Source organism: Loxodonta africana, chromosome 21, assembly GCF_030014295.1.
Source record: "Loxodonta africana isolate mLoxAfr1 chromosome 21, mLoxAfr1.hap2, whole genome shotgun sequence".
Lineage (NCBI taxonomy): Eukaryota > Metazoa > Chordata > Mammalia > Proboscidea > Elephantidae > Loxodonta > Loxodonta africana.
The window spans coordinates 21,040,333-21,065,514 of record NC_087362.1 but is presented as its reverse complement, the minus strand read 5'-3'; the positions used below and the strand labels follow the sequence as shown (position 1 = coordinate 21,065,514).

At 36.0% G+C, this 25,182-nt stretch overlaps 1 protein-coding gene across 1 annotated transcript in view; it reads right to left on the bottom strand.

The window, feature by feature from the left end:
• The window catches only part of SPOCK3 (SPARC (osteonectin), cwcv and kazal like domains proteoglycan 3), a 514,066-nt gene that overhangs the window by 155,878 nt on the left and 333,006 nt on the right, over nt 1-25,182 (bottom strand). Inside the window, exon 6 of the mRNA XM_003415798.3 lies at nt 588-702. Coding sequence (XP_003415846.2) covers nt 588-702 — 115 coding nt within the window. The remainder of the gene's footprint in view (nt 1-587; nt 703-25,182) is intronic.

Here is a 25,182-nt window from a genome sequence, read left to right as displayed (position 1 = left end):
TTGTCAAAAGCTGTGATATATTAGAGGTATATACTTATTATGACTACTCTTTCTCAACTGTAGTCCTTAATGCTGCCAATAAAAAGAATGAGACATTGATACTGAACACCAATATCCACCATTTAAACTATAGCCAATAATTTAAGAACAGTCAAATTATATAGTATATACTATATCAGGATTTACTACCTTATCACTGATCAGTTTTTTCCTCCAAAAGAAAAAAGAGATAACATTAGACACAATAATTAGCGGACGGCATTACTTTAGATTTCTTAACTATGGGAAAGCACAGAGGTAAGAGGCCTCCAGCTACGACTATTGAGGTAAATGGAAATCCATAGAAAACCATCACTTGCTATAACAACTGACACTAAATTAAAAAGAAATACAGAATCGCACTGGCAAAATACTTACCGTTAAGTATTTGTAAAAAGTGAACTTTATTGTGAATTTAATGACATTTATTGCAAAACATTTAAAAAGGCTGGGAAGAATGGAAAACTATATTTCAATAAGTTTTTATAGCCCTTTTATATTCTCCAAGCATACATATATATATGTATAAACAAATTCTCATCACTTACCTCTCTTAACATTTCTGCTTGTACTTGTGGACTTATCTGAAGGACACGGGCAACGTCCTTCACATTTGACAGAAATCTGTTTTCCTAAGACACATGCCTGATATTCCAGTTTGCACTGTATAAAGAGAGAGTGAAAGAAAAAGAAATTCAAATACATTTAGTTATATCAATAGAAAGTCAAGAAACAGAAAGAAAGACTTTTTCTGCATATAATTTGAAAGTCTTTCCACTAGATAATATATCTCCTCATTTTAAGGTACAATTTTACATACTCATGTATCACTGCTCCATCAAGGAGGCAAGGCATGGGGTTGCTTTTGGTGTCATCTTGGTGAGTCAAAACCAAAAAATGCATCTAGCTGCCCTCCACAGGGTTCCCATGTAGTGGATGGTAGATTCAAACTGCTGACTCCTTGGTTAGCAGCCAAGCTCTTGATCACTGTGCCACCAGGGCTCCACTTTGGTGAGCAATCACTGAGAAATCTAATAGTGACCTGGAGTTGACAGCTCCATTACATGAATTGAGTTCAGAAATTTTGGAATCAAATGGACAGAGGGAGGACATGAATTTTGACAGTGTTTATCTTAAAAAAAAAATTTTTTTTTTTTAAGCCCTCCTTATATTCCTGGCCTTTAGTTACTTGAGTATGCATGTATTTTGTCTCTCTCACTGGTCTTTAATTTTTGAGTACAGAGAATGTATCTATTTAGGTTTTAGCAGATGTTTGCACATCATTGAATGGTCTAATATCACACTAGACAAACAATGGTAAAGTATAAATTTGTGAGATGATGTGCTTATGAAATACTTCTATGGTTACTTAGGCTTTCCCACAAAATTACCACAATATCAATACACACATACAAAACAGACATACAAGTTTATGTATAAAATAAACTACCTGTATATTTGTAAGTAATATTTATGCATGTGTGCTTATATTTCCTATACTGTGTATGGAAACCCTGGTGGCGTAGTGGTTAAGTGCTACGGCTGCTAACCAAAAGGTCAGCAGTTCGAATCCACCAGGTACTCCTTGGAAACCTTATGGGGCAGTTCTACTCTGTTACATAGGGTCCCTATGAGTCAGAATCGACTCACGGCAATGGGTTTTTTTGGAATTTCTTTGAAGGAGCTCTGGTGGGGCAGTGGTTAGGCACTCGGCTGCCAACTGAAAGGTCAGCAGTTCAAACTCACAAGCCGCCCCAAGGGAGAATGATGTGCCAGTCTGTCTGTAAGACTTTAGCCATGGAAACCTTAGGGGCAGTTCTACTTTGTCCTATAGGGTCACTAGAAGCTGGAATCGACCCGACAGCAACAGTTTTTTTTTTTTTTTTAATACTGTATATGTATATATTACATACATTTGGTATATGTATATATTTTATTTACGTTTGATTGATCATGTGTATACCACGATTTTTTAGCGCCTTTCTTATCCTGCCGGGCAAGTGATTTTTAAACTGAGCTCTCCATAGGTCATACAGTTGCATAAATATGAAATCATCAAATGTTATTGTCACGTAAGACTGTTGCTACAAGCCTCCAAGATTATTTTGCATGTTTTTCTAGAAAGTAGGAGTATAGCATGAATCTCTTTGGTGGTTGCACAAAGGTCATTCAACCTGAATTCAAATTTTAGGAGTACCATTTCCTATTTGTGGAATTTGGGGCTAGTTTCTTAAATGTTCCCATCCTCAGTTTTCCCATATGAATTAGGATAATAGAACTTCTAGAGCATTTTAAGAAGAGCCAGCTTTCTCTCAGTATAATAACTGTCATGGACCAGGTTCTTAGTAAATGTTAATAAAAACTCAATTCAATGAAAGTCAAATAGCCACAAATATTACAGCACACGATTTTGTTGATGTTGAGTTGTTGTTTTGCAGATGTTACCTTTTCTAGAGGTTCAGTCTGAATAGCTTTAACTTATGTTGAAAGTAATATTTTGTAACTGGGCGTGTGATGTGATAAAAAATTCACAAACTTACTCCATCTTTTAAGAGGCAACGATTACCTTCCTACTTGAAAAGAAATAGATCTTGCTAATTCTGAAGTAAAGTGATTTCTTCAGTGGCCACCTCCGTAATATACTCGGTGCATTATTTTAAAATTAAATAAAGTAGACTTTCTGTCTCCAGCAGCCAAATGTCCCAGTGACTAATCAGATTACTCACAGCAGTACAACGTTTTTTTTCCTGGCCAAATAATTCTTTAATGGGGAGGCAAAATTCTTAACAAATGATTAAAAAGCTATTATACACATTTAACATACTCGTAGCGGCCTAGTGGGCTTTTTCTGATAACCACGACCTTTCAAAAGCCTCATTATTTTTCATTATTCAATGTTTCAATAATTGAAAAAATGATTTTATCTTGTAAAATTACACTGACTTTTAAATGTGATTAAAATGTCCAATGTCTAACCACAAGGAGATACAAATAGTGAAGTAATTAGGAATAGTCTGGATGTGATCACGTGAAAATTCTGACTCATGACAATTTGTAAGTGGCGTATGACCAGACAATACCAAAAGTCAAGATTAATTATAGCTGATACTGGACTTAAAATTTTGGAAATGTATTAGCTTTCTTCAAAGATACTTTATGCCACACTCATTTGCATTTTAAATATTGTACTAGTAATTTTTTATACCAAAAACATGAAAGTTCTTATAATACTTAAATATCAAAAATATATGAACTATTATTAAAAAGACAATCACATATTTTTCTGTTTGAAAGTTGATGAATCACTGTATGTATTGTTATTGACTCAGGAAAATAATACAAGAAAGAGTGTGATCTATATAAAAATTGAATTTAATTTTTCATCGTTTTCTTATTTATTCTAGCTTGCTTTTTTGGCACAAAAAATATTTAATTTAATTTTTCATCGTTTCCTTACTTCTAGCTTGCTTTTTTGGCATAGTTATTAAAAAACATTTAAAGCTGTCTTTAAGATTTATACCGTATGATGAAATTATAGTTTTACAAAATAATTACTTGATCAGTGAAACATTTTTTTTTTCTTTTCAGAGTGATTCTACCAAACGCCTTTTTTTTCTGTATGTGTTTTTGTAAAGAGCAACAAAATCAGATGTACAGCTAGTACGCCCATGTGAATAATCATATGAATCCAGCTATCTGTAATCAGAAAACCACTTAGCTTTATTTACCAATGGATTGATTTTGGAAAAAAAAGAATATTCATGAATCTTAGTGAAGAATTATACTCAAAGAATATTAGAACACATTAGAAATGCTACATTTAAGTATTTTTAGCTATACCAACTGATTGCATTCCTAATTAATAATGATCAATCTACTTAATTATCACAAAGCTGAAATATTTATAAAGGTATAAGTGAACTAAAATATCACATAAAGGGCATGCTCATGAGTATTTAATTACCAAAAATGCAAATACCATAGAGAAAGACATGATTAATATATTCCTGAGTATCTAAGACCCTGAGTATTAAGAACACTTAGGTTATCAGTATTTTGAAAAAGCAAGACTACAGGATGATCTTTGCAATATTCAAGACTGACGCTGGCCACTGAGCATATGTTTATAACCATTTGTTTAGAAATAGGACCACCGAAGAATATACCGTAGGAGAGATTTGGCTTCATGCAGGAAGGACCCTAAGTATCAGAATGAGTAAAAAATGCAATAATCTTTTGACAACAGTTTTCAAATTTTCAGCCAAGGTTGATGGCTCAAGATCACAAGTTCTCAACCAGGAATAATTTTGTTCCCCCAAATGACGCCTGGCAATGCCTGGAAACATTTTGGGTTATTACAACTAGGCAGGAAGGGGTGTTATTGGCATCTAGTGTATAAACTAGAAATGCTGCTAAACAGCTCAAAATACATAGAAGAGCCCCCCATAACAAGGCATTACCTGACACAAAATGTCAATAGTGAAATGACTGAGAAGCCTGATTGAGACTTACCAAGGAAAAAAACAAATCCATCGCCATCGAGTCAATTCCAACTCATAGCGACCCTATAAGACAGAGAAGAACTGCCCCATATAGTTTCCAAGGAGCACCTGGTGGATTCCAACTGCCGACCTTTTGGTTAGCAGGCATAGCTCATAGCCACTGCGCCACCAGGGTTTCTGATTTAGACTTAAAGCAGTGAATGGATAAAACTCTCAAGATCCCTTCCATATTTCCTTAAAAATACTTTCTTGAGCATTCATTAAAATAACAATGGTATAAATAAACTACCGGCTATAAGTATTTTAATTATGCAGAGAAATCAGAAAATACAAATCAGGCAAAACAACAAAGCACACAGTTGATAACAGATCAAACAGTCTACATTTTCTGAGGTATCACTGTGTGTCAAGCACTGCAGTAAGCAATTTTAGCATATTATTCTTTTGGCCATCGCAATGAGATATATAGATACATATACACATATATTTTTGTGTGTGACTTCAGAAATCTCTAGGTTTTGTGTGTGTGTGTGTGTGTGTGATTTAGGTGAAGGTTTACAGAGCAAATTAGGTTCCCATTCAATAGTTTATACAAAAGTTGTTCTATGACATAGGGTGTACTCCCTGCAATGTGTCAGCACTCTCCCTATTAACACCCTGAGTTCCTCATTTCCATTTACCAGTTTCCCTGCTCCTTCCTGCCATCTTCTCTTTGCTTTTAGGCATCCGTTGACCTTGTGGTCTCCTGTAGATGATTGTTGTAAGGAGCGCTTTCCTCCCATGTGTTATTGTTTATTTATAGGCCTATTATTTACTATTTTTACTATTATTTGGCTGAAAGATGATCTCTGGGAATGGCTTCAATTCTCAATTAAAAGGGTGTCTAAGGGCCATAGGTGGAGTAGTGGTTAAGTGCTACAGCTGCTAACCAAAGGGTCGGCAGTTCAAATCCACCAGGTGCTCCTTGGAAACTCTATGGGGCAGTTCTGCTCTGTCCTATAGGGTCGCTATGAGTCGGAATCAACTCGACGGCACTGGGTTTGGTTTGGCTTTTTGGTTTAAGGGCCATAGTCTCGGGAGTTCCTCTAGTCTCTCTCAGATCAGTAATCTTTTTTTTTTTTTAACAATTTAAAGTTTGTTCTACACTTTTTTCCCCAGTCTAACGGGGACACTTTATTGTGATCCGGTCAGAGCAGTTGTTAGTGGTAGCTGGGCACCATCTAGTTCTTCTGGTCTCAGGTTGGACTAATTATTTCCCTGAGTCTTTGGTTTTCTTCACTTTTCTTTGTTTCAGACAGAAAGAGACCAATAGTTGTGTCTTACAGTGAGATATATTTTTAAAAATAAACTTTGCAAGCGAATCTTATACAGTTTATGCTATTTGATCGAGAATATATGGCTGAATTCAGATTTGAACACTATTTTATAATTCCTGGCTGGTAACCTAAACAGTTTAACAGTTTGAACTTATCCAGTGGCTCCACAGATGAAATGCACAGTGAACTGCTTCCATGAAGACTACAGCCAAGAAAACCTTATGGAACAGTTCTACTCCATGACACACTGGGTCCCGTGTGTTGGAAGCCAACTTGATATCAGCTAATAACAATAACGTTACAGACCAAGTAATTAATTATTGATAGGTAAGATATAGCAGCAATGTTCAATTTTATATTGTACCAATAAAAATTTTTATTCAAGTAAGAACATAATTTGAGAAATATGGACTATAATGAATCACATTTTTTTAGTCTTTGTTTTAATCTATCTAAGACTGACCAATATATTATACATCTTTAATATCTTGGACAACCAATATCTTAATACATAATTTGAGTTCTACAGAGAGTCTTTCTTACATTCAGCAATGTTGTTGTTAGTTGTCACCAAGTTGACTCTGACTCATGGTGACTCATGTGTGGAGTAGACCTGCCACATAGGACTTTCAAAGCTGTGACCTTTTAGAAGCAGGTTGCCAGGCCTGTCTTCAGAGGTGCCTCAGGAGAGGTTCAAGCCACTAACTTTTCAGCTGGTAGTCAAGTGCATAACTGTTTGAGCCACCCAGGGACTCAGTTATAGGTAACCCTTTTCCAAGCAAACCCTGTCCACTTGAGTTCCTCTGATTCCCACTCTGATGTTTCCCATGCAAAGACAAACAGGGGAAGAAAAAAAAGATTCGATTCACCTTTGAAACCATTCATTCAATTATAGAATGTACCATTTACATACACATATCATAATGACACATATACACAAAAAAAAAAAAAAAAACACAAAAGCAGGGATTAAACATAGTAACAGTAACATTTTAAAAAACCTATGCACTACAGTGGAACACTGGTGGCACAGTGGTTAAGAGCCTGGCTGCTAACCAAAAGGTTGGACGTTGGAATCCACCAGCCACTCCTTGGAAACCCTATGCGGCAGTTCTACTCCGTCCTTTGGGTTGCTGTGAGTCAGAATTGACTCAATGGCAACTTTTTTGTGTGTGTGTTATGCACTATAGTGGATATTACACCATCGTTTTATCTTTTTAAAATTCAACTTTTCGACAAAGAATAATATCCTTCTTAATTATGGTAAACTTTTCTTTTCGTCATCAGAAACTATTTGGGAAACTTTTTTCACTATGAAGTGCTTTATATCATACCATCCTCACCACAGGAGGACAGTCATGTGACATAATGCAGGTCAGAATAATTTTTCTGCAGTCTTAAAACAGAGGGAAGAAGGGCTAGGTCTTTGCTGAGCACAGATGCGAGCATAGATGTGAGCACAGACACTACTAAGCAAAAGAAAATGAGAAAAACACCAAGTGCTAAGAAAATCAAAATTTTTAATGCACACCATCCGTAAGGCTCACTGACATGCCATTTAACTTCTACATATACACCTTATACATGCTGTGTAAGTTGGCACCTGAAAACCGACACTTTAAAGGTCTGGTTGAGTTAAACTCCATCCTAGAGAGTCACTATGAGTTGGAATCAATTTAATGGTAACGGGTTTGGTTTTTGGTTTAGTTAAATTAAAAGGAGCCCTGGTGGAGAAATGGGTAAGCCCTCAGCTGCTATCTGAAAGGCAGATGGTAAGAACCCACCAATTACTCCACTGGGGAAAAGACTTGAGAAACTGAACCCAAGAGGGTTACAGCCTAGGCAGTGCTACTCTGCCATATAGGGTCACTATGAGTCAGAATCAACTCGACAGCACATGACAAAAACAGTTAAATTAAAGTTAATTGAAGTGAGATGGGAGTCTCTGGGTGGTACAAATGGTCAAGTGCTTGACTACCAACCAAATTTTGGTGGTTCAAACCCAACCAAATTTTGGTGGTTCAAACCCCACCAGAGATGCTATGGAAGGAAGGTCTGATGATGCGCTTCTGAAAGGTCATAGCCTTGAAAGCTCTACGGAGCACAGTTTTACTCTGCACACATTGAGTTGCCATGAGTTGGAATCTACTCGACTGCAACTAGTTTTGGTTGTGCAGGTGAGATGAGGTGAGGGCAGCAAGGATATCTTCAACCCAGGCTAATAAATTAACAATCCTTGTCAAATAATCATAAGCCAATTAAAACATTACTCCAGCTGGCGACGACATTTCTTGAAAAAAGGTAACTGATGAAAAAATGAGGCAGCGAAGGGACACCTAATCTCTGCCTTAGTAAGTACACTCTTCTTGATACAGAATATTGTCTCAACCAGTCTATCTTCAAACAGGAATTATTATTACTGATATTTTATTTTTCCTTCACAATTAAACACATCTCAAAATACTCAACAGTAAATTTCATTTGGCACTGATTTTACAATATCTTTGGACCAACATCAGAATGTGCAAAAAGAAATCATCTTGATAAAGGGATTATGGGCTCAGAACTAGTTTTTAGATAGTGTCTCTTTAAAGAGTATGTAGATAGGTGGGACTGATGAATTGCATTCTGCCTTAAACTCTATATTAATTGAATCCAAAGTAATTCTAGAATGCCCAGTGTGTGTATTCACTAGCATCAGCTGAAGTTGTTAGCCAATGCATATAAAAAAATCTTGCTGTCTTTCATACTACGGAATTATTTAGATGAGTTATAATATGAGCTGTAGTCAAATGTCTCTTATCTTGCGATTTGTCTGCATAAAGTGGCATTTGTGTGTGTGTTTTCCTCATTTATTGGGCCCTTTTTGTAAATAGATATCCTAGACTTCAATATTTGATAACAATTTTTAAAAAATAAAGTTAGAAAAGACAGTATGGTTATTTTACAATCACTTCATTCTTACTTTTTAAATTTATTTTTGTCATTAGAACCAAAATTTTTGTTAAAATGATTCCAAATCAATGTTTTTTTCAATTAAAATTAATTCAATAAAAATAAAATGTATAAAATCATGTTACTTAATGATATATATATGCATATATGAATTAACTTACTTTAAATTTACATTTTAATTATTTACTTTAATATATAAGGTAGGTTTTGACAGATGAAAACTCACAGAATTTTCCAGAAAGTTACAGAAGTAGTTAATAATAATAAAAGAATCTGAATTAGAAAAGAAGGTCATGATGCCAACTACTTCTAAAAATGAAGATGACATTTGAGCGGAAATTATTTTTACAGGTATAAAAGGAAGAGGATTAAAAAAAAAGAATAGAAGTAAGCAACAAAGGATACATTTTAAAAGAACATACAACGAGATGGAAGATTTAGGACAGAAGGTTAAATTGAGCTAAGAAAAGAAAGTCTCTAAAGACATCAAAATAGTAGATGATTTCAACCATCATACAAACGTGAGAATACTTAAATATGGTATCTTGTGCATACATTTCATATTTATGGAGCTTATAGGCTTAAATTTTTTAATTAACTGTTTTAATAAGCATGAAACATGAGTAAATTCCTCATTTATTATGCTCAAGAAATAACAAAAGTAAGTACTATTCTTATAGCTAAGTATTATGGATTGAATTGTGTCCCTCATAAAGTTATGAAGCACTAACTTCTGTACCAATAAATACGACCTTTTTGGGAAATAGAGGTTTTTCTTTCATTCTGTTAATGAGGTCATACCAGAGTTGGTGGATCCTAAACTTAATCACTTCTGAGTGGTGTTTTATAAAAAGAACAGAGTAGACGCAGAGACACGCACCCAGAAGGAAGGCAGATACCATGTGAGAAATATTGTACAAGCAGAATGTCAAGGGTCGCTGACAGACACCAGGCACTAGGACAGGGGCTCAGAGAAGTAACATGGCCAAGACCCTTGTTTGGACTTCCAGTCTCTAGAACTGTGAGAAAATAATTTTTTTGTTATGGTGGTACTAGGTGAATAAGACACAATTATATGTGCTTAATGGTCAATGGCCTCCATATAGTTTTCTGCACTCAGAGAAATAATATATTTTGGGGTGTGCTAAAAGAGAAAGATGAGGAAGAACTGATGAAATCATTTTTATACAGAGTTATGAACACATAAAAATTAGTTTTCCACCTTGTCAAGTTTCCTTTTGAGTAATCCTGAGAAGTCACTATTTCCTGAGAGCGAAAGTGCCCCCTATTGACTCACTTCAGGAATTCACATGGCTCTAGGATGACAACCTATATTACTCATTTGGAAGGAGAAATCTGGCAGTGTTGGCTATGGTAAAGAAGAGGAAGCTGTTAACTAGAGTGGTAAAAACATATTATTGAGAATGAATTTATAAAGGAGAGGTGAGTAATATAAATGATAACTGACTAGAGTGAATCAGAGAAAGAAGAAGCAAACTGGTTAGCTTTTCAAAGGTTAAGATTCGCTAAATATTGTAATTAATCAACTCTCATCCTAGGATATATATAGTTATTTATCTATAATCATTTCTTTACTGATGTTTGTATGTATGATTAAACACACACACACAAGCCCAACATGAGTGTATCCTGATATTTCCAATTCCAACCTAACACCCTAGGATACTTTCCAGCCTCCCTTTCTCCATGTCCTATTTCTCATTACCTAGAAGTAATTTCTTCAATAATGAGAAATAAGGGTCTCATTTTTCTTCATATATTTGCATAAATGCTCAATCTCTTTTCTTAATTTCTCGACAGAATCAACCTCACAATTATGCTGGCTACCTCCTCAGCACAAAAATACTAGGAACACTAAAAGCATGAAGTTCTTGGAAGAAAACATAGGGGCAAAACTATGGGACTTTTTTTTTTAAGATACATTATCAAACACAGCTATAAATGAAACAGCGGAAGAAAACATAGATAACTGAAACCTCATAAAAACAAAATACTTATGCTTATCAAAAGACTGTCAAAAGGGTAAAAAGAAAACCTATAGCCTGGAGAAAAATCTCTGGGAAAAACATATCTGATAAGGGTCTAATCTCTAAAATATATAAAAATCTTCAACAACTTAAAAAAAAGATAACTCAATTAAAAGATGGGCAAAGGACATGAACAGACACTTTGCCAAAGAAGAGAGTCCAGCAGCCAATAAACACGTGAAAAGACGTCCACGATCATTAGCTATTAAAGAGGTGTGAATCAAAGCTACAATGAGATATCATCTCACTCCTGCAAAAACGGCTCTGTTGAAAAAACACAGAAAATAACAAATGTTGGCAAGAATGTGGGGAAATTGGACCCCTAATCCACTGCTGGTAAGGTTGTAAAATGGTACAACCACTATGGAAAAGAGTAAGGTGCTTCTTCAAAAAACTAGAACTACCTTATGATCTATTGATTCCACTTCTAGGTATGTACCCTAAAAAGAAAAAAAAAAAAATACCCTAGAGGTCTAATAAAAGACACAAACAGATGTAAACACACCTATGTTCACTGCAGCACTATTCACAACAGTAAAAAAAAGATAGAAATAACTTAATTCAACCATCAATGGATGAATGGATGAACAAAATGTGGTACATACACACAAGGGAATATTACATAGCCATAAAGAATAATGAGTTCTCGAAACATTAAAACAGGGCTGCATCTGTAGGTCATTATGCTGAGAGAAATGAGTTTATCACAAAAGGACAAATGTTGTATTATCTCTTTTTCATATAAGAAGATAGAAAAAGGTGTACAGAGACCAACATTCATTAGTGTTTACTCAGGATGGTTAGGGGGGATGGAGAGAGGAACTCAGGATGGTTAGGGGGGATGGAGAGAGGAAATCAATTTCTAGATAGTAAAAAAAAAAAAAAGTAGACACCTGTTTTTTACCTTCCTACCTACCTACCTTTTTTTTCACCTACCTACCTACCTACCTACCTACCCATCTATCATCTATCTATCTATCTATCTATCTATCTATCTATCTATCTATCTATCTATCTATCTATCATCTATCTATCTATCATCTATCTATCTATCTATCTATCTATCTATCTATCTATCTATCTATCTATCTATCTATCTATCTATCTGTCTAATCTATCTACTTACCTACCTACCTACCTACCACCGCCCTGCCTACCACTGACCTACCTACCTACCTACCTATCATCTATGTATCTATCTGTCTGTCTATCTGTCTGTCAGCTATCAATCTATCATCTATCTATCTATCATCATCATCTATCTATCTATCATCATCTATCTATTTATCTATCTATCCACCTATCTATCATCTATCTACCTACCTACCTATCTACCTACCTACCTACCACCTACCTACCTACCTACCTATCATCTATCTATCTATCTGTCTGTCTTTCTGTCTGTCTATCTATCATCTATTAATCTATATCTATCTATGTATCTATGTATCTATCTATCATCTATCTATCTATCATCATCTATCTATCATCATCTATCTATCTATCTATCATCATCTATCTATTTATCTATCTGTCCACCTATCTATCATCTATCTACCTACCTACCTATCTACCTACCTACCTACCTACCTACCACCTACCTACCTACCTACCTATCATCTATCTATCTATCTGTCTGTCTGTCTATCTATCATCTATTAATCTATATCTATCTATCTATCATCTATCTATCTATCTATCTATCTATCTATCTATCTATCTATCTATCTATCTATCTATCTATCATCTATCTATCTATCTATCATCTATCTATCTATCTATCATCTATCTATCTATCATCTATCTATCTATCATCTATCTAATCATCTACCTACCTATCTACCTATCTATCATCCATCTATCTATCTATCTAGATATTTCAGGGGGGTGATGGGAAAGATAGCACTGAATGTGGGTAAAGAATGTACTACTTGACCAAGGTAAATGAAATAAGAAATACAGAAGAGAAAAGGGGCTTTTGGATAAAGGATATTCCACATATAATGTTTCAACACCGACAACAACCAAAAAATATGTGTGTTGTTATATATGTATGCATATATAAGTATGGGTATGCATATGTGTGTACATATATGTTCACAAATAGATGTATCCATATGTATGTATAAAATGTATGTATGTGTGTGAATGTACATGCATATATATAATAAACCACATAACCAAAAAAATCCAAACTCACTGCCATTGAGTCAATTTCAACTCACAGGCTCCATAGGGTTTCCAAGGTTGTAAATCTCTGTGGAAATAGACTGCCACATCTTTCTCCCTCAGAGCTGCTGGTGGTTTCAAACCACCGACCTTCTGGTTAGCAGTTGATCACTTTAACCACTGTGCCACTAGGGCTCAATAAACCACATTAAAAAAAAAAATAGACCCACTGCTGTTGAGTAGATTCGGACACATAGCGACCCGATAGGATAGGGTAGAACTGCCCCAAAGGGTTTCTGAGGAGTGGCTGATAGATTCGAACTGCCAATATTTTGGTTAGTAGCTGAGCTCTTAATCACTGTGTCATCAGGGCTCCAATAAACCACATAAAAACCAAAACCAAACCCATTGCCATCGAGTTGACTCTGACTCTTAGTGACCCTACCAATACCAAAAACCAAACCCACTGCCCATATAGTCACTGAAAATTTATGACTACCACGTTACACTGTCATTAATCTACTTTTTAAATAGTAATAAACATATAAGTGTAAGTAGTTATTATATATGGCATACTCTTTTTTCTACATAGAAAAATAGGTTCTCACTGCATTAATGTTAAAATTGCATACCTATATTAATATTATCATTATTAATATATAATATATAATATTAACATAACAGATAATATATCATTTCATTATTATTTTTATATCATCTGTATTTTTATTAATAGCCATATTATTAGTTCTGCTACTTACTAACTCTGTGACCTCATGAAATCATTTGTCTTTATGCTTCACGTTGTTGTTATTTGCCATAGAATATGAGTTACGCTTCATATTCCTTCTTTAAAATGGGGATAGCAGTATACATCTCAGAGGACTAAATGAATTCATATGTAGAATACATAATATACGTGAGTATACTGCTACATTAATTAAGGCATTAAAGCATTAATACATTAACTTAAAACACCGAATAATACATATTAGGCATTCACTGAGTGCTAGCTTTTTTATTTTATTTTCTTCTTTGTTGGCATGAGTTGTGTGACTTTGAGAAAGCAGCCACAACATTTCCAAAGGTGCTTTGGATACACTGATTTTGAATTACCTAGAAACCTTCTGAATACTTCAACTAGAATACCTTCTAACAACAGAGTAAGATTGACACAGGTGACAGTTATCTTTACACATGGATATCCTATTTACTTTGCTATAATTTAAGTTTTTAAAGAGTTAGAATATATACGCCTTCTTTAAATCTCTCCTGTTGCCTCCCACGGTTCTTTGTTCTTGGTAAAGTGCTGAATAATTGATGTTACAAAGAACATCATTAATCCACATGTGACAAATGCATCAATCAAGAACTTGCTGGCAGCTTTATTACATAGTACAGTACAATGGTTAACTGTGGGAGTGTTAAGCTGGGTTCAAATTCCAGCATTGTTATTTTTAACTTTAGAGCCCCTACACGCCTTTTTTTTTTCTTAATTTATAAGTTGAGGATAATTACAGAATCTCACTCATAGGGTTGTTTTAAGGACTAAATCAGTACTTAGAACAGCACTTGACCTTATTGCTCAATTATTTTGGCATCCAATGCTTATACTAAAACTACTACTACTAGTATACATAAAGAAAAAAAAAATTTTTTTTTTTCTTTATATACCAATATTATTTCTAAACTTCTCTTAAGAAACATGTAGGTTCAAGCATGTTCTCTTTATTTTAAAATCTTTTGTGAAACTGGCCTAAATGCAAACTTAGAAACGTGAACTATGTGAAATATTCATAAAAGACAAAATCCTTTTAATGAAAAAGACAAAGTTTGTACTAAGATATAAAAGTTAAAAAGAAATACATGAATGAACATGTGAATATATGTTCATATGAATATGAAAGATATATGTGGCACTATTCCATTTTTATACATTAAAAAAAAAAAAAAACTTGTTGCCGTGGAGTTAATTCCAAATCATAGTAATCCTAAAAGGACCCTATAGGAAAGAGTAGAACTGCCCCATAGGATTTCCAAGGAGCACTGATGGATTTGAACTGCTGACCTTTTGGTTAGCAGCTAAGCTCTTAACCACTACACTACAGGGCAATTATAAGAATTAAGATTATATATTCTAGTTTTCTAGGACCGCTATAGAAAACCTTATAAGCACTGTCTTAAGCTCTATTAAAGATTACAGGTTTTCACATACAAAATTTATAGATAACATCATACCTAATGGTAAAATGCTGAATACTTTCCTCTTAAATTGAGATTAAGTCAAGGAGCTACCCACAACATCTTACTGGAAGGCCTAGCCAGAAAAATAAGGTGAGGAAAAGAAGTAAAAGGCACATAGATGAGAAAAATAAATAAAGCTGCCTCTATTCACAGAGGGTGATCTTATAGGTAGAAAATCCTGAGTTATCTACAAACCATTACTAAAACAATAAGTGGATTTAGTAAGGTTGACAATATACAAGGTCAACATATAAAAATTAATTATATGACCTTATACTAACAACAAAAAATTTTAACAAATAAAACAATTCCATTTATAATACCATTAATAAAAATTAAATATTTAGCAAATTTAGCAAAAGTCCTAACTAAATGGAGACATCTACCAAGTTTGTGAATCTGAGGGTTCGATATTGTTTGGATATCAATTTTCCCCAAGCCTATACAGAGATTCAACACACCCCTATCATAATTCCAGCTTTTTTTTTCTAGATGTTGACAAGGGATCTGTGGTGGTATAATGGTTAAGCCCTTGGATGATAAACTAAAGGACAACTGTTTAAACCCCCTAGTGGCTCTGTAGGGGAAAATACCTGGCAATCTACTCCTGTAAAGACTAAAAAAACTACAGCCTAGGAAAGCCTAAAGGGCAGTTCTACTCTGTCACTATGAAACATAATCAACTCAATTATGGCACACACAACAACAACAGATATTGACAAACTGATTCTAAAATTCATATGTAGAAGCCAAGGGCAAAGAGCAGCCAAAACAATATTGGAAAAGTAGAAGAATGAAGTCGGACTTAAAATACCTGACTTCAAAACTTAACATATAAAAACAGCAAACAACACATTGTGATGTTAGGCTAAGAATAGACAAATAGTTCAATGCAATGAAGTAAAGATAAAAATAGACACACATTTTAGGATCAATTCATTTTTGTTAAAGGTACTATAGTAATCCAGTGGGGCAATGTGCTGCAAATGGTACTGCTAGAATTGGCTATCTGGGTTAAAAAAAAAAAAATCAACCTCACAGAGTCAACATGGCACCACACCATCCCTCCAGAGCAAAGACCCAAAAAACTAAGTAAAACACAGACAAACATCAATCCTGGAACCCTGAGGGTCAAATGAAGAGATAAAGAACTCAGCCAAGCACTGAGTGGAATAAGAAACTGACTGAGAATAGAGTGAGGAGAGATACATTCAACAGTCCCCTATCAGCTAAGGCAGCATGGATTCACCGTCTTGGACTCCTATCAGAGATTGGCAGACAGGGAGTACAGGAAAGCAGCTTCATGGAGACCCCAGCAAGAGACAGAGCATCTTGTAACCAGCGATATATGCCTTCCTACCCCCGACCTTCTTTCCCCTGCTTGGCTTTTACTTCCTGCTGGCCACAGTATCTAGGCCAGGAGGCATTGGCTCTGACTCCGTGCCACTTGGATTCGCCCCACCCACACTGGCCAGCTCTCTCAGTGCCATTCCTTTGTTGCTGATGTTGCTTTTTTCTGCTTCTTATGTTTTTTTCCCAGCCTCTCACATCCTCCCCCTCCTTTCTCTTGAACACCTGGCTTCATGTCCCATCTTTGGTTCTTCTTGAAAGGTTGTGAAACTCAGCTTGGCTAGGTAACTGCTTCCCCGGTCAGTGCTGCCATGTCTGTGAGGTCCCCGGGGCCTTTTTGTTATGTTTAATTTTGCTCCGTTTTGTTTTCTTTGTTGATTTCTTTTTCTTTTTGCAGCTTAGGAGCCCCTTCAAGCCAGGCTGTACTGCATGGCCTGGGAGTCACTTCTTCAGTCTCACAGCCGCACCAGTGGGATCCCTAGGAATTTTGCTTTTTTTTTTTTCAAATTATATTTCACTTATTTTTTTTTCATTTTTGTTTCTCTCCATTTCTCAGTTTCTTGTCTCTGCACAACAATGGCAAGCTCCCTTGGCACTCTTTTCTTTCTTTCTTTTTTACTGTTTGTTTTTTGTCTTGTTTCTCTCTCCTCCCTCTCTTCTTCCCCATGCCCATCTTAGCTCCACACATCACAACCTCCCCCCTCCTTTCTGCCTACTTCCACCACATGCTGAACATCATACCCCCTACTGGAACCTGCCCTGCACTGACTCCTGGCCTGCCCTGTTGACCCTAGTACTTACCACAAACGACCCATCCCAGCAGCTCCCCTTCAGCTGGACTTGCCCTGGTACATAATAACTGAGCAACTGACCCTGCCCATTGGACAAAAAAGTGAAAAGTATCATGCCAACAGATGAGCAAACAACAAAGAATGCAAAGCTTGCCTGCTCAGACATAACAAAATAAAACAAAAAAGCATGACAAAAGAAACAAATCTACAATCAATAACAAAGAAAATAACTACTGAATGCCTCAAAAACAGCAGACAATATCAAAACATACTAAAAACAGCACAGAATAGTTCCAGTAGGCATCCAAAATAAAAGACCTGATGACTTTCCAGTAGAAGAAAAGGCACTAGAACTACCTTATACAGAACTCAAATCTCTAATATTTAGAGCTCCCCAAGAGTTGAAGCAAAAAGCGAACAAAAATAAGGAAAAAATAGACAAACTCATGGAAAAGGCACACAAATTCATGGAAAATACAGACAAAAAAATGGAACAATTCAAGAAAATTATACAGGAACAAAATGCCAAAATAAATTCACAACTAGAAATCAAAAAAATAATAATAATTAGAAATCCAAAAGATAAAAAACAAGATTTCAGAAATGGAGTGTCATAGAAGAGCTGAGGAGCAGGTTTGAAACAATGGAAGACAGGATAAGAAAAATTGAAGAATAACACTGGGATACAATTTTGAGGAAAAATCAGAAAACAAAGAAAAATGAAGAAACCCTGACAATTATGTCGGGTACAATCAAAACCAAACATTTGCGAGTAATCAGATGTCTTAGTCATCTAGTGCTGCTATAACAGAAATACCATAGTGGGTGGCTTTAACAAAGGGAAATTTATTTCTTCACAGTAAAGTAGGCTAAAAGTCCAAATTTGGGGCATCAGCTCCTGGGGAAGGCTTTCTTTCCCTGTTGGTCTTCTCATCAGTCTTCCCCCAGACTAGGAGCTTCTCCACGTAGAGATCCTGGGTCCAAAGGACGCGTTCTGCTCCCAGCACTGCTTTCTTAGTGGTATGAGGTCCCCACTCTCTGCTTGCTTCCCTTTCCTTTTCATCTCTTGAGAGATAAAAGGTGGTGCAGGCCACTACCCAGGGAAATTCCCTTTACATTGGATCAGGGATGTGACCTGGGTCCACCCTAATGCTCTTTAACATAAAATTACGATCACAAAATGGAGGACAACCACACAATACTGGGGATCATGGCCTAACCAAGGTAATACACACATTTTGGGGGGATATAATTCAATCCATGACATCAGGGTTCCAGAAAAGGGGGAGAAAACAGAAAACACAAAGAGTATCATTGAAGAATTGCTGACAGAAAACTTTCCTAATATCATAAAAGATGAAAATTTGACCATCCAAGAAGCTCAATGAACCCCATATAGGGTAGGCCCCAAAAGAAAGTCACCAAGACATATCATAATCAAACTCACTAAATCCAAATACAAAGAAAGAATCCTAAGTGCAGCTCAAGAAAAACAAAAAGTCACATACAGAGGGGAAACAATAAGACTAAGCTCTGATTATTTGGCGGAAACCATGCAGGCAAGAAGGCAACAGGATGGCATATATAAAATGTTGAAAGAAAAAAAAATTGCCAACCAAGGATAATATAACCTGCAAAACCCTCATTCAAATATGATGGTGGAATTAGGACATTTCCAGATAAACAGAAATTAAGGGAATATGCAAAAACCAAACCAAACTTATAAGAATTATTAAATGGAGTCCTTCAGAATGAGAACAAACAACATCAGACCACAGCCTGAATCTAGGATGTAAGATCACACCAGCCAGATACCAGCCTAGGAAATTACCTCTCAAGGACTATGTCATGGATTGAATTATGACCCCCAAAATGTGTGTACCAGTTGGGCTGGGCCGTTATTCCCAGTATTGTGTGATTTTCCTATATGTTATAAATCCTGCCTCTATAATATTAATGAGGGAAGATGGGTGGCAGTTGTGTTAGTGAGGCAGGAGTCAATCTAAAGATTGGATTGTGTCTTGAGGCGATCTCTCAATACAAAAGACAGAAGTGGGCAGAGAGACAGGGGGGACCTCATACCTCCAAGAAAGCAGCACTGGGAGCAGAGTGCATCCTTTGTACCTGAGGTCCCTGCTCCTGAGAAGCTCCTAGTCCAGGGAAGATTGATGAGAAGCTCGACAGAGAAAGAATGCCTTCCCCTGGAGCTGACACCATGAATTTGGACTTTTATATTGCTTCACTGTAAGAAAATAAACTTCTCTTTGTTAAAGCCATCCACTTGTGGCATTTCTATTATAGCAGCACTAGATAACTAAGACAGACTATCCAAACCAAAAGAATTACAACAAGTAACCAGACAGGTTAATCTGTAAATAACAACAATGAAAGAACAATAAAAGAGGGAATAAATAGTGCAGCTATAGAACTTTCAAAGGGAGAGAAAGGTAAGGTGATACCTAGTCATGATATACTGGTTCAAACCTAGGAAGATATGGGTAAATTATAAGGTAACCAAAAAGAAAGTTAACAAACCTACTCAGCAAAAATGAGAAAGAAAAACATAAAGTCTTGGTAAAAACAAATTCTACAAAACAAATGAAAAAAAAAATCCACAAACAAAAGGAATTCAGCACAGGAGAGTAAGAGGAAAAAAGAAAATGTCAGCACCACAAAAAACAGCCCTACAAAATGACAGCAATAAAGTCACACCTATCAAATATTTTTTTTTACCAAATATTACACTGAACCTAAATGCACCCATAAAGAGACAGAGACTGACAGAATGGAAAAAAAAAAAAAAAAAAAAGCATCCATCAATATGCTGTCTACAAGAAACATAACTTAGAAACAAAGACGTAAATTTATTAAAAATCAAAGGATGGAAAAAATATATCAAGCAAACTGCTATCAAAAAAGAGCAGAAGTGGCAATACTAATCTCAGATAAAATAGACTTTAAAACAAAATCCACCATAAAAGACAAAGATGAGCACTATGTAATGATTAAAGGGATAATCCATCATGAAGACATAACCATAATAAACATCTATGCACCCAATGACAGGGCTGCAAAATACATAAAACAAACTCTAACAACACTGCAAAGAGAAACTGACATTTCCACAATAATAGTAGGAGACTTCAACACACCACTCTCCGTAAAGGACATAACATCTAGACGGAAACTCAACAAAGACACAGAAGAGCTAAAGGGCAAAATCAGCCAACTTGACCTCATAGACATATATAGAACACTCCACCCAACAGCTGGAAAGTATACATTCTGTTCCAATGTATATGGAACATTCTCCAGAACAGATCACATCTTAGGCCACAGAGCAACCCTCAAAAAATCCAAAACACTGAAATAATACAAAGTATCTTCTCTGACCACAACATCATCAAGGTAGACATAAACAACAGAAAGAGCAAGAAGAGAAAAAAAAAAAAAAGGAATTACATGGAAACTGAATGAGACCCTGCTTAAAAACCACTGGGTAATCGAAGAAATCAGAGATGGAATAAACGAAATTCCTAGAATCAAATGAGAATGAAAACACATCATACCAAAACCTTTGGGATACAGAAAAAGCAGTCCTCAGAGGTCAATTTATAGCAACAGATGCACACATCAAAAAAGAAGAAAGGGACAAAATCAAAACATTAACTACACAAGTAAAACAAATAGAAAAAGAACAGAAAAAAAAAAAAGCCCACAGGTACAAGAAGAAAGGAAATAATAAAAATAAGCAGAAATAAATAAAATAGAAAAGCAATATGAAGAATAAACAAAACAAAAAGTTGGTTCTTTGAAAGGATCAACAAAATCCACAAACCACTGGCCAAATTGAAAAAAGAAAAACAGGAGAGAACACAAATTTATAAGAAATGAAATGGAGGACATTAGAACAGACCCAACTGAAATAAGAAGGATAATAACAGTATTATGAAAAATTATACTCCAATAAACTTGAAAACCTAGAGAAAATGGACAAATTTCTAGACACACACTACCTACCCAAACTAACACAAAATGATGTTGTAAATCTGAACAGAACCATAACAAGAGATTGAAAGGTTAAAAATAAAAAAAAAACTCCCAACAGAAAAAAGCCCTGGCCCAGATAGCTTACCTGGAGAATTCTACCAAACATCTAGAAAAGAGCTGACATAGTACTACTCAAACTATTTCAGAACACAGAGAAGGAAGAAATGCTTCCGAATTCATTCTATGAAGCCAGTATAACCCTGATACCAGAACCAGGTAAAGAAACCACAAAAGAGTAAAAAGATAACCTACAGACTCAGAAAAAAAATTTGGCTATTACAAATCAGAAAAAAGGTCTAATCTCTAAAATCTATGGGAAAATCCAACACCTCTACAACAAAAACACAAACAATCCAATTAAAAAATGGGCAAAGGAAATGAACGGACACTTCACCAAAGAAGACATTCAAGAGGCCAACAAACACATAAGGAAATGCCTGCGATCACTAGCCATTAGAGAAATGCCAATCAAAACCACAATGAGATACCATCTCACCCCAATGTTACTGGCAGGAATAATAATAAAAACAGGAAATAACAAATGTTGGACAGGCTGCTGGGAAATCAGAATTCCCATGCACTGCTGGTGGGAATGTAAAATGATACAACCATTCTGGAAAGTGATATTGTACTTCCTTAGAAAGCTAGAAATAGAAATTCCATATGATCCAGCCATCCCACTCCTAGGAATACATACTAGAGAAATCAGAGTCATCACATGAATAGACATATGCACACGCATGTTCACTGCAGCATTGTTCACAACAGCAAAAAGATGGAAACAACCTAGATGCCCATCAACAGATAAATGGATAAACAAACTGTGGTACATATACACAATGGCATATTATGCAATGATAAAAAACAATGGTTGCCTAACATGGATGAATCTGGAGGGCATTATGCTGAGTGAAATAAGTCAATCACGAGATGACAAATACTGTATGAGACCACTACTATAAAAACTCATGAAACAGTTTATGCACAAAAAGAAATAATCTTTGATGGTTACAAGGAGGGGCGAGGTGGGGATGGAAATATACTAAATAGACAATAGATAAGTGGTAACTTTGATGAAGGGTAAGACAGTACACAAGACTGGGAAAGCCAGCACAATTTTTATGAGGCAAGGTCATGGAAGCTCCATAGACAGATCCAAACTCCCTGAGGGACTAAATTGCTGGGCTGAGGGTTGTGTGGACCAAGGTCTAGGGGAACATCTAGCTTAATTGGCATAACATTCCATTTTGGTGAATAGCGTTTGAGGTCTTAAAAGTCTGTGAGTGGCCATCTGGGATACTCCACTGGTCTCACCCCATCTTCAGCAAGGCAGAATGAAGAAAACTGAAGATACAAGGGAAAGATAGTCCAAAGGACTGATGGACCACAACTACCACGGCTTCCAACAGACTGAGTCCAGTCCAACCAGATGGTGCCTGGTAACCATTACTGACAGCTCTGAGAGTGATCACAATACAGGGCCCCGGACAAAGCTGGAAAAAATGTAGAACAAAATTCTAACTCACAAAAAAAGACCAGACTTACTGGCCCGTCAGACACTGGAGAAACCCTGAGACTATGGCCCCCAGACACTGTTTTAGCTCAGTAATGAAGTCACTCCTGAGGTTCTTCCTTCTGCCAAAGATTAGATAGGCCCATAAAACAAAACGAGACGAAAGGGGCACGCTAACGTAGGGGCAAGGACTAGACGGCAGGAGGGGACAGGAAAGCTGGTAATAGGGAACCCAAGGTTGAGAAAGGAGAGTGTTGTCATGTCGTGGAGTTGCTAACCAAGGTCCTAAAACAATATGTGTACTAACTGTTTAATGAGAAACTAGTTTGTTCTGTAAACCTTCATCTAAAGTGCAATAAAAAAAAAAATCAGCCTCAAACCCTACCTCTTATCATACATGAAAATTAATCAAGCGGTAGCAAGGTCCCCTCTTGGCATAAATGGTTTGCGATTGACTACTAATTTAAAGGTTGGCTGTGCAAACCTACCTAGTGCTGCCACAGAAGAAAAGCCTGGCAAAACTTCTTCCGTAAAGATTACATGCAATAAAAACTTTACGGAGCAGTTATACTATATAACATATGGGGTCGCAATGAGTTGAAATCAACTCAATGGCAACAGGTTTGGTTTCTGATTTTTATCATAAACCTAAACCTAAAAGTTGAAACTACAGTTTCTAGAAGAAAACATAGAATCTGTTTTATTTTACAAAAAGTATTAAGCACAGAAGATGATGGATTCAAACTCTTCATTGTGCAAGATATCTAAAAATACATATTTCTAAAATGCGTCTTCAAGATTTTTTTGTCTTTTTTTTTTTTTTTAATACTGATGCTCTGAGATTAACTACCTCAAACCAGAAAAAAACAAACTATAAATTTAAAGGCCATTTATTGCAATCTTTTTTTTTTTTTTTTTAGTGATTCAAATAATTGTAGTCAATACGATGATTCTTTGTAGAAACGTTGAGAAAAAAAACCTGAAGAATGATGAATCAAAAAGGTATGAGTTTCTGCTCCAAATTCACGTAAAGAAAATAACAAAGTGTCAGAGAACAGGAAATGGGTTTGAGTCCTAGCTCTGCTACTTAGCTGAGTGACAATGGACAAGTTACTTAACTTATCTGTGCAGAAGTGTTATCACCTATAAAAGGGGAATATATTTGTTAAGGTCCAAATTGTTGGTGGTACAAATTGATAATGCATTCGGTTGCTAACCAACAGGTTGGCTGATCTAGTCTACCCGGAAACACCTCGAAAGAAACTCCTGGAGATCTACTTCCCAAAAAATCAGCCATTGAGAACCCTATGGAGCACATTTCTACTCTGACACACATGGGGTCACCATGAGTTGGAATCAGCACAAGGCAACTGGTTTGATAACGCCATATTAAAAAAAGCTAAATAAATGGTGAATCAGTAAAGACACACATACATGTATTTACGAGGTTATGAAACAATGTCTCAAAAAGATCATAGACAACCATATTTCAAAATCTAAACAGAGTTTGTAAATGGTAAAACAAACACAGGCACATGTGACTCTGACCCAAGAATGCACCATGCCTCACCCCCAGGGCTCGGCTGCTGGCACAGAGCTGTTGGAAACAATGATCAGAGCATTAGCAAAATCCCTTGGAATTTAGTTGTTACTGTTAATGTTAGGTGCCCCAAGGTTGGTTACTACTCAGAGCAAACTCTAAGTACAAAAGAATGAAACACTGCCTGGTCCTGCGCCATCCTCACAATCATTGATATATTTGAGCCCATTGTTGCAGACACGGCATCAATCCATTCAAGGTCTCCCTCTTTTTTGATAATGCTCTGCTTTTCCAAGCATGATGTCCTTCTCCAGGGACTGGTCTCTCCTTAAAATACATACAAGTACATGAGATGAAGTCTCACTATCCTCAATTCTAAGAAGCATTCTGGCTGTACTTCTACCAAGACAGGTACCTTGGTTCTTCTGGGAGTCCACAGTATATTCAATGTTCTTTGCCAACACCATAATTCAAAAGTGTCAATTCTTATTCTAGGTCTTCCTTACCCACTGTCCAGCTTTTGCAAGGATGTGAAGCCTTGAAAATACCATGGCTTTGGTCAGATACACCTTAGTCTTCAAAGTGACATCTTTGCTTTTAGTACCTTAAAAAGGTCTTTTGCAGCAGATTTGCTCAATGCAATACGTTCTTTGTTGCTTCTGAGG